Consider the following 10,447-nt stretch of genomic DNA (forward strand, 5'->3'; position numbering starts at 1 on the left):
CTCCTTAAGGACCACGCCCACCCCAAATATTTGGCAGTTCCGACTACAATGGGCATTTCAATGGAAGAACAAATAATTCTTAGCCCCTCAACACCACTTAGGACACCGAGATTCCTACACACTGGGGCCAACCAAGATTTCCTTGGATTTGCATAAGCCACACATGAGAATAGAAAATGTGCGATGCTTTCCTTCGGTGCCCCGCACGACGGGCAGCACGCACTGCCTCCAGTCTTCCAACTGGACGTCATACACCTCAAGGGGAGAGAGCCTGCCCTTAACTGGAAAAATAATTTCCTGTCTGTTGGGAGAGTTATAATGTCCCAATACTTTTCTAGGGATGGCTGATGTTTAAATTCCATGAATCTACCCCCCAAGGATTCCGAGGTAACGCTTCTCCAAAGTTTTTGATCAATGTGATTCCAATATAGTTCTTTTATACTGGATTTGCTGGGGAATACTTCCCCTAAGGGGTTTTCCCACAGTTTGGAGAGCCCAAGCTCAAAAAGTGCATCTCTTAACATTTTGAGCCATACGATTTTATGAAAAACATCAAGTTTGGCTAATGCTAAAAACCCCACGGCGTAGTGTCTTATTTCCACGGTTGTCCATAAACGTCTCCAATATAGGATAGGCCTCAATCGAGCACGGTCAGTGAGCAATCTTCTACCTAAGTCTAAACCAAGCGGTATAAGTGGGGTGCTTTGGGGGAGACTAGTTATCCCTCTCAAAAACCTGTTCTCAGATCTCTGGAGGGTGGTGAGACTCTCAAAGCCCCAGACTTCAGCCCCATAAAGGGCTGCGCCCAGGGCCTTTGCGTCATAAACCATGAGAACAGGTTTTATGGGCCTGGTTTTAGATTTTATTTGCTCAACCCTGAGTACACCAGAAATCTGCTGGTGTTTCAACACCGCCTTCTCTACGTGTCGTGACCAACCCGGTTTGCTTGATATCTCAACCCCGAGATACGTGAAAACTTCTACCGACTCAAGCTTAATATTGTTCAAAGAAACATTGGGTCTGGAGTGGCACTTTTGCCCAAAGGCCATCAACTTTGTCTTGTTTACATTAACCTCCAGACCCCGTTCCTTGCAAAATGAGTCGAAAATGTTCAATGCTCTCTGGAGGCCCGACGGGGTTTTGGACACGATCAGGGTGTCATCAGCGAACATCAGAATAGGAACTCTGATGCCCGCTAACGAAGGTGCATCGACCATTGCGTCCGAGAACCTATCCACAATGCCGTTAATGAACAGGGAGAACAGCAGGGGTGCCATAGCACATCCCTGCCGGACCCCCCGCTCAACTGGAAAGTTAGCAGTGGATTCCCCATTCCTCCCCCATTGGACCTTTGCGTAGTTACTTTCATGAAGACGCATTATCAGCGTGAGCAAGTCAGGTGGGACCCCTAATTTGAACAAAACCTCCCACAACGTGCGCCTGGGCACCAAATCAAAGGCGGCCCTGAGATCTACAAATGCTACATAGAGCCTACCTTTGCCCAGGAGTACAGTCCCCCACCGCAACATAGTGAAGCGAAAAATTTGGTCGACCGTACTGGTTGCACGTCTGAATCCTGCCTGGAAGGGGGATAACGCATTATTGTCATCTACCCAGGCCATAAGTTTGTCGACCAGCATCTTCCCTACCACTTTTTGCATAGTGGCCAACAAACTTATTGGTCTATAATTTGCTGGTAGTGACCGATCGCCTTTCTTAAAGATCGGTATTATTATTGCCCCCTTCCAAGTATTTGGGATTTTGGCCCCCTTCGCTAGACCATTTCCCAACAAGGTCGCATATTTTGCCCACAAGGCCTTGTCGTATTTAAAGATATCTGAGGGGATTCCATCCAGCCCAGGGGCTTTCCCCCCCTGCAAGCTTGCTATTACATGTTCCGCATCCTTGCTTGAAAACAAATCGCCCTTACAGAATGTCATGGGGATTGGTTCTGTGGCCATTAAATCCCTGCTCTCAGCATACTGGGGTTTAAAATACTCGACCCACAATGCCTCATCGACATTGTTGTCGGGTTGTTTAGAGACGCCCCCTCTTCCCCATTTCACGGTTTTCCAGAAAAGCCTAGAATCTTTCTGGCCTGAAGCAGCCAATAGCTCCTCCCAATACTCCTCGTCCCACAGCTTCCTGGCCAGGCGGATACTATCATTATAATGTTTCCTACTGGCGCTAATCGTAGCCCTAACCCTACTTTTAAGTGCTCTGCCCAACTCCAGTCTGGCTACCCTGCACTGCTTGTTGAACCAGGACGCCATAGTGATTGGCGCTTTTCTGTTATGCTTCACTGGCTTGGTAAAGTGTGGTTTTATCACAGAAAGGAAAGTGTCGTGTATGTCAGTTAGTTCAACCGAGTCTGGTAGTACAGGGTCTGCTTTTGTCAAGGCAGCAATAGCATTGACTGTCTCCAATTTAATGGACTCCAAGGTGGACAAATTGGCCAGGACATACGGCCATCTCACCCGTCTTAGGTCATTAGTCATGACAGGTACATTCCCATCACCTGGAACTAGATTAGTTCGTGCGGACCTCCACCATGAGTGGGAGACACAAAGGGGGTTATGGTCACTTTCTATTCTCCCCACAATTTCCATGTCACCCACACCACACCATAACTCAAAACTACAGATGACATAGTCGATCCTACTTTTGTTATGCCCATTATCAAATGTGCAATTGCCACCTTGGTCGCTTTTTGTCCTGCCATTAAGAGCCCTCAAGCCATACTCTAGACATAGCGCATTCAACAAAAGAATATCTTTTGACCACCGCTTCACAGGTAAGAGGTTTAGATTTGGGATGCCCCAGAGGGCATCTTCCTCCATTCCTATTGGGTATGCACTATTTTCTAGCGGCTCAAATGTCCTATTCAGATCGCCAGCCAAAATTACTCTATTACCAAGTGAGTGGGAATCAAGGGAGGCGGATAGGACCTCTAAGGTGGCAGAATTCCCAAGGCTCGAGCCCCTGGCATATATATTGTAAATATCTATCACGCCACCCTTCCCTACAGATAGCCTTAATGATTGTATCTCCTTGCACCCTAGATCAATCACTTTAATTTTAACCTTTGAATTTTGTTTGATCCAAATTGTGAGGCCACCCATGGGCCTACCCCTGGGGCCTTTCGTAGCTGGTATACAAAAATTTAAGTATCCTGGGAAATATATTGGGTCACAGGCCCACGTCTCTTGAAATAGGCACATTTCGAATCCACTTACAAAGTCAATCCATTGCTGTGACAATAATCTAGCCCCCAGCCCCGCTATGTTCCACGACAAAAAATTCTCCATGGTATTTTCTATACAAGTCCCCTTCTCAATAGGTACCATGGGCAACAGATCAACTGGCATCCTACAGTCACAGTTCTCTACAACAACAGTGTCTAAACAATTAGCAACTATTCCCTCCTTGATGCTAATAGGGGTTGGGATAGCTAGTTCACCCACATAGCCCACAGGGCTTGCAATAATACTCCCATCATCCATATTCTCTATTTCCGAGGTTAAGCTCATTCCATCTTCATTATTTGACATTTTTCCGCCAATGTTACTTCCCCCAACCCATTCCCCCACCGGGGGGGGTTGGACATCTGTGCTCTGTCAATATCCCCACCTCATCTGTCCCAACCCATTCTGTGGGATACATGCCGGTGTATAGTACTTGTTTATACTTGCGGTGGGCATAGCCATAGGACCAGCCTCTACCCCAATCGGAATAACAGATCTCTGGTACTCCCAACAACCCCCTGACTGGGTGACAGGTCTCGGGTAGAAAAAAGTTAGGTCCACAACCCCAATCCCTCCAATACTAATGTTCCATCCTGGTCCCGTTATCAGCCCCACAACCCTAGGATCCTGAAAATTAATTATGATGCACTCACCCCCCTGCTTTTTTAGGGTGTTCCCTATCCAATTGACTCTTCTTGCCCCAATTATCAGGCCGTCCACTCCCCCTGGCAGCGGTCTATTGACACGAAGCCAGTGCATGGCTTTGTTTTTTAGCATGTCAAAGGTTTCTTTTTGACCCTCCATTAGGGGTGGGACATTTGTAAGTATGGCCACATATGGGTAGGAGTCCGGGGTGAGCTGTACAGGAGGAGTTTTAACCAGGAATTTAGTTATATGGGGTTTTGTGGGTGCTTGCTCCGGGGGAGCACGGCAATGTATAAGAGTGTTTTCCACTGCCGCAGCAGCATTAGTACTATTCCCTGTGCTAGGGACCTCCCTCGTGGGACCATTACCCACTACTGGGTTGGTTGTAAGCCCCACCTTACTCCCAGAGCCATTACTGGGGGGTAATTTACCATTTTCTGGCCTTTTGGCCATGATTTTCCCCTGCCCAATCGGCACGAACGTAGCATTTTTCCTAGCTTTGGAGGGTGGGGTCTTTGCACGAACATTACAACTCCCATTAACATTGTTACAGGATTTGGTATTCCCACTACTGGAGTTAATTTTGGAGGGAATTATATTGGATACATTCTTACTATTCACCCCGTTGGTTTCCTGAGCAGGGGTGACAGTTACAGGCGGGGATTGCAAATCCACCAACACAACTTCCTGGTCTTTGATAGCTAACTGCGAGGGTTTCCCATTCTCACACAATCTATTTCCAGACTTAATTAAAGATTTAATGGAAAAGAAATTGTCCAAGCTAGCTTGCTCTAAATGGTCAAGTTGCTCGGCTAGCTTTTGGAGTCTAAGCTCAACAGGGTGTAAAAGGGAACGCATAATTTTCCCCACTTCTACCAGGAAATCGTGATTTGGAGAGGGTAACCCCGGGGGTTCTGGAAAAATTGGATCATTAACTGGGACTGCCAGATTTAGAGGAGGCTCCTGAGTTAATAAATCCACTTCTTGGACTACTACTTCCTCTCCCCTCAGCTTTACTACTTCATTCCTTGTAGGGGCCTGGCTTAAAGATGATTTAGAACCCAGCTTCCTATGCTTTCTCACAGGTTTTTGTACTTGTGCTTTTTTAACAGTAACTCCCCATTTCCTTTTAACACCAGGCTTGGGTTTGGGCATTTCCACATGCAGACAAGATTTTCCTAGGACTACATTTACTTTGGATAAATGACTGGATGCATCAGAGTGCTCAACAGACAAACCAGTTCCCACAGTGACTGATGGAGGGGTATCAACTAGCTCCATCAGGGGGGGTACATCAAAGAGTAAGTCCTGGGTGACTGGTAAAACAATAGATGATAATGGTGTAACCAGCGCAGGAAAGTTTAAGCCTTGGTTTTTATTTTCAGGCGGATTTTTCAGAAGCTCTATCGAGAGTCTACGCCCAGCGCGTCTTTCCGCCAGGGCAATCTCTTTGTCAATATCCTGTGGCAAACGTTTGAAGTATGAGTCAAGAGGGCCCATGACGGCCGGTTCTAAATCTGACATTGATGGCAATAATGTGGAGGTACTTGCAGTGCCAGCCATAGTATAGGGAGCTCCCCTGCAAAAGTATCTGCAAAAGTAACAACTAGTGTATCAAACGGAGGAACAGTACCTGGAAATCCAGATGTTACAGAGGTGGCCCAGCCCGGCCTCCTGCGGCCCCGGACGGCCACAGACGGTCCCGCCCTTGTCCCGGGCTTCTCCCGGCGCCCTCCCGCGCGCTCCCGCGCAGCGGCTGCTCCCACTCCTGTTATAGGGAGGAGGTGCTCAGGGGCGGGACAAACAGGGAGAGCGACCAGGTGCAGGTGATGTCAGCGCAGGGACTCCTGGGCAATGGAGTCCCTGTACCTCACCTGGCGCTCGCAGCCCTGTAGTCCGCCTCAAGTCCAGGGAGTAATGGCCAGGAAAACAAAGCAGCCGCCCAGGCACACGGGCGAAGCGGGACCCGCGCAGCGGGTTCCGCGAGGTCTCCAACGAGGGAAAGGGAGGCAGTCTTCAAAACGAACAGCACGCAGAGGGCTCTCCCGCCACCGACCAACACGCAGCAGGTGTCTCCCGCAGAACAGTGATCCTCAGGCGCCTTTGACTCGGCGCTCAGGGGCGGGACAAACAGGGAGAGCGACCAGGTGCAGGTGATGTCAGCGCAGGGACTCCTGGGCAATGGAGTCCCTGTACCTCACCTGGCGCTCGCAGCCCTGTAGTCCGCCTCAAGTCCAGGGAGTAATGGCCAGGAAAACAAAGCAGCCGCCCAGGCACACGGGCGAAGCGGGACCCGCGCAGCGGGTTCCGCGAGGTCTCCAACGAGGGAAAGGGAGGCAGTCTTCAAAACGAACAGCACGCAGAGGGCTCTCCCGCCACCGACCAACACACAGCAGGTGTCTCCCGCAGAACAGTGATCCTCAGGCGCCTTTGACTCGGCGCTCAGGGGCGGGACAAACAGGGAGAGCGACCAGGTGCAGGTGATGTCAGCGCAGGGACTCCTGGGCAATGGAGTCCCTGTACCTCACCTGGCGCTCGCAGCCCTGTAGTCCGCCTCAAGTCCAGGGAGTAATGGCCAGGAAAACAAAGCAGCCGCCCAGGCACACGGGCGAAGCGGGACCCGCGCAGCGGGTTCCGCGAGGTCTCCAACGAGGGAAAGGGAGGCAGTCTTTAAAACGAACAGCACGCAGAGGGCTCTCCCGCCACCGACCAACACGCAGCAGGTGTCTCCCGCAGAACAGTGATCCTCAGGCGCCTTTGACTCGGCGCTCAGGGGCGGGACAAACAGGGAGAGCGACCAGGTGCAGGTGATGTCAGCGCAGGGACTCCTGGGCAATGGAGTCCCTGTACCTCACCTGGCGCTCGCAGCCCTGTAGTCCGCCTCAAGTCCAGGGAGTAATGGCCAGGAAAACAAAGCAGCCGCCCAGGCACACGGGCGAAGCGGGACCCGCGCAGCGGGTTCCGCGAGGTCTCCAACGAGGGAAAGGGAGGCAGTCTTCAAAACGAACAGCACGCAGAGGGCTCTCCCGCCACCGACCAACACGCAGCAGGTGTCTCCCGCAGAACAGTGATCCTCAGGCGCCTTTGACTCGGCGCTCAGGGGCGGGACAAACAGGGAGAGCGACCAGGTGCAGGTGATGTCAGCGCAGGGACTCCTGGGCAATGGAGTCCCTGTACCTCACCTGGCGCTCGCAGCCCTGTAGTCCGCCTCAAGTCCAGGGAGTAATGGCCAGGAAAACAAAGCAGCCGCCCAGGCACACGGGCGAAGCGGGACCCGCGCAGCGGGTTCCGCGAGGTCTCCAACGAGGGAAAGGGAGGCAGTCTTCAAAACGAACAGCACGCAGAGGGCTCTCCCGCCACCGACCAACACGCAGCAGGTGGAGTCACCTATCTTGTGACTACAAAGACTTCTTCCAAGAAGACAACAACAACCTGCAATCATCCGAGCCCAACACCAGGTGGCGATCTATTGCTAAATGTACAACTCTGCAGCTCTACATGCCAAGAACAGATGCATACTGGTAAGTAGCATATTCCTTCCTGCCCAAGGTAGTCACAGCCTTCCACATCGGGCAGTCAATCACCTTGCCCACCTTCTTTCCGCCTCCGCATCCCTCTAAAGAGGAAGAGCGGCTCCACCGTCTGGACCCAAAATGTGCACCTTCATACTATCTGGATCGCACACGCCAGTTCCGGGTGGATGACCAACTCTTTGTTGGTTACGTGGGCGCTAAGAAGGGGCGGGCGGTGCACAAACGGACCATCTCTCGGTGGGTCGTGTTGTGCATCAAGGCATGCTACTCTTTGGCTAAGAAGGAGCCTCCTGTTGGGCTGAGGGCCCATTCCACTCGGGCCACGGCGGCTACTACTGCCCTGGGCCGGAGAGTCCCCTTGCAGGACATCTGTCAGGCAGCTACGTGGGCCTCGTTGCACACGTTCGCAAGACACTACTGCCTGGACAGCCAAGTCTGGAGGGATGGATTCTTTGGCCATTCCATCCTCCAGGACTTTCTGATGTGATTATTGGTTCGCAGACCCACCACAGGGGTTGGTATTGCTGGGGTATCTATTCTAAGGTAAGGAATCTAATACTAACCTGTTTCTTTCAGATGCACAAGTTACTTACCTTCGGTAACAATATATCTGTAAGAAACAGTAGTTAGTTTTAGATTCCTTACCGCCCCACCCATCCTCCCCTTTCTGCGAACCGATATCTAGGGTTAAGGTCATCCCCTTTCAGGGCCCTAGTTTCATGGCACCAGTGTTGGTTTTTATCATGGCTCTGCGTTTCTGGCGCGGAAAAGCTGTGTATAAGAACTGACGTCCGCGCGCGAGGGTGGCGTCTAAGTACTCCGGCGACGTCATCCCGGCGCCGAAGACGGACGCGGAGCCTCAGACGACGCCTACCGACGGGCAAGGGTACTGCTAAGCAAAAGTTTCCGGATCCAGGCTGACGCCTGGGGATATTCTAAGGTAAGGAATCTAATACTAACTACTGTTTCTTACAGATATATCGTTACCAAAGGTAAGTAACTTGTGCATATTTATTATTCAGCAACCTCGCAAACCAAGGATGACAATGCCATGTGTAGAGTTCAAATTCTTTATTCGTCAGCCGCTATCGGACGCGTTTTGCCTGGCCTGCGGGTCAGGCGAAACGCGTCCGATTTCAAGCTAATTTAATCCTTAGCATTTTGATTTTCGTTAAGTACAATTTGTTCAAACAAGTGCCAATGAAAAATGACATGCCATAAACCATATATGCAGAAGTGCAGTGTATAATATAGTGTTTACCATTGCTGATGGAGAGGTGTCATAACTAACTCATCGTACGTACTCTATGCCAACATTTTAATTTTTTACTTCTGTTATTGAGGGTAAGAGGTGTTTTTTGAGCAAAAAATGTGTCTTTATACAGCATGTTGACAATTTAAGAGGTGGCCACAAAGGGCACTGCATTTTACACTCCTTTTCTAACCAGTGCAACCAAATGTGATAGTCCATTTGACCCTGTGATAACTTCTGTAGTTTGTACACTCTACATCTGACTACATCTGACTATTAATCCTCTCCTTTCATCTGTTATCACTCGCAGATCTACTACGGATGTTTTTTGATTGCCTGTATGATGAAGAAGTGATATCGGAAGACGCATTTTACAGATGGGAGGCGAGCAAGGACCCCGCAGAGCAGAATGGCAAGGGCGTAGCACTAAAATCAGTTACAGCTTTTTTTACGTGGCTTCGGGAGGCCGAAGAGGAGTCGGAGGGCAGCTAGAAACTTTTCAGCGGCTAAAAACTAAATTTACTTACACATGCAGCAACCGAAAGCATACAAAACCCTACCCCTGCAAGAAAGAATTTAAGTATTTTTTTTTTAAAAAAAAGGTTTCCATCATCGCCAATCACAGTGCAGCAAGGCCTATTCCTTGTCAGAAATAAAGCATTTCCCTTACACGCGCACGAGTGGGGAATGGGAGTAAATATTGATTGGTAACTGAGATCATGAAGAGAGAGAAAAAGGTACGAGGGCGGAAGGGGAGGCACAAGACCACTTTACACATAAAGGTGAAATATTGAAACAAAATCACACTATTTATAAAATCTTATTTTAAATACTTTGTTTCCTTTTAAACCAAGCCCACACAGCTATTGGAAAAAAGTCCAACATCAGTTTTGGGGTAGCAAAAGAATACAATTTATTTATTATTTTACGATTCTTGAATTTGCGGATCAGTTTTTTTTTAATGATATTTGTAGTTTGCAGAAACAAATGGTATGATGGGATGAAAAACAGACAAATCAACTAAACCCTCCTCCCCTTTGTACACAGCTCATGTTTCAGTTTTTTTGCTTTCCAATGGTTGGTAGAAGAGAGAGAAGATTTGAGGTGAGTTAGGTGTGGAAAATCATCCGATTGATCCTTGGTTTGTGTCATCTGATCTTACTGCTTGCCTCACAGCTTGCTACAAAAATAAACAAAAGCAAAAATGATTAAATGACGAGAAACAGTGCATACCCTTTGGAACTGAAGGAGTTTCAGCCAAGAGATGGAAATGACGATTATAACAACCACACGCAACAGCAAAAGTCCTCCTCGTTCTGGATGGAGTGCTTGCCGATTTATCTTGTAAAGTACAATAAAAGGGAATCATTCTACTGTGGAAGGTGCTCTTAATGCTTTCGGGACTGCAATTAGAACAATCTTATGGCTTCTGTAAATACATAGGACAAATATTTAAAACAAAAGAAGGAAAACAAAGACTATATTCTTTCTTTTCACTTTCAAAATATAAAGAATAAAATAAAAACGAACATTGTAAGTTTACAAGGAAGATACAAGCCTCCGATTGGAACCAGGGTGGGTGAATGTCTTTGGAGACACAATTGTCCTTTTGAATTCCACTTTAAGTTTTTATTTGTTTTCTTTAGGTTTTTATTTTCCTGTTTAAGGTATTTGCTGCTACAGGTCTGAATGATACATTTTTATAAATAAGTAAGAAGCTTCCCAGCTTTGAGAGCTGTGACCGGAAGTTAGTGTGTGGATTGATATTGTAA

At 48.6% G+C, this 10,447-nt stretch overlaps 1 protein-coding gene across 13 annotated transcripts in view; it reads left to right on the plus strand.

Annotated features, from left to right (window-relative positions):
- The window catches only part of EIF4G3 (eukaryotic translation initiation factor 4 gamma 3), a 1,426,031-nt gene extending 1,415,808 nt beyond the window's left edge, over window positions 1-10,223 (plus strand). For 12 of the 13 annotated variants that reach the window (XM_078642564.1, XM_078642569.1, XM_078642559.1 and 9 more), the window contains one exon: window positions 8,986-10,223. In XM_078642564.1, coding sequence (XP_078498690.1) covers window positions 8,986-9,167 — 182 coding nt within the window. In that variant the 3' untranslated portion in view covers window positions 9,168-10,223. The remainder of the gene's footprint in view (window positions 1-8,985) is intronic. The other variant, XM_078642572.1, reaches the window with a different exon arrangement.
- Window positions 10,224-10,447: the final 224 nt, after the last annotated feature.

Source organism: Lissotriton helveticus, chromosome 5_1 (assembly GCF_964261635.1).
Source record: "Lissotriton helveticus chromosome 5_1, aLisHel1.1, whole genome shotgun sequence".
Lineage (NCBI taxonomy): Eukaryota > Metazoa > Chordata > Amphibia > Caudata > Salamandridae > Lissotriton > Lissotriton helveticus.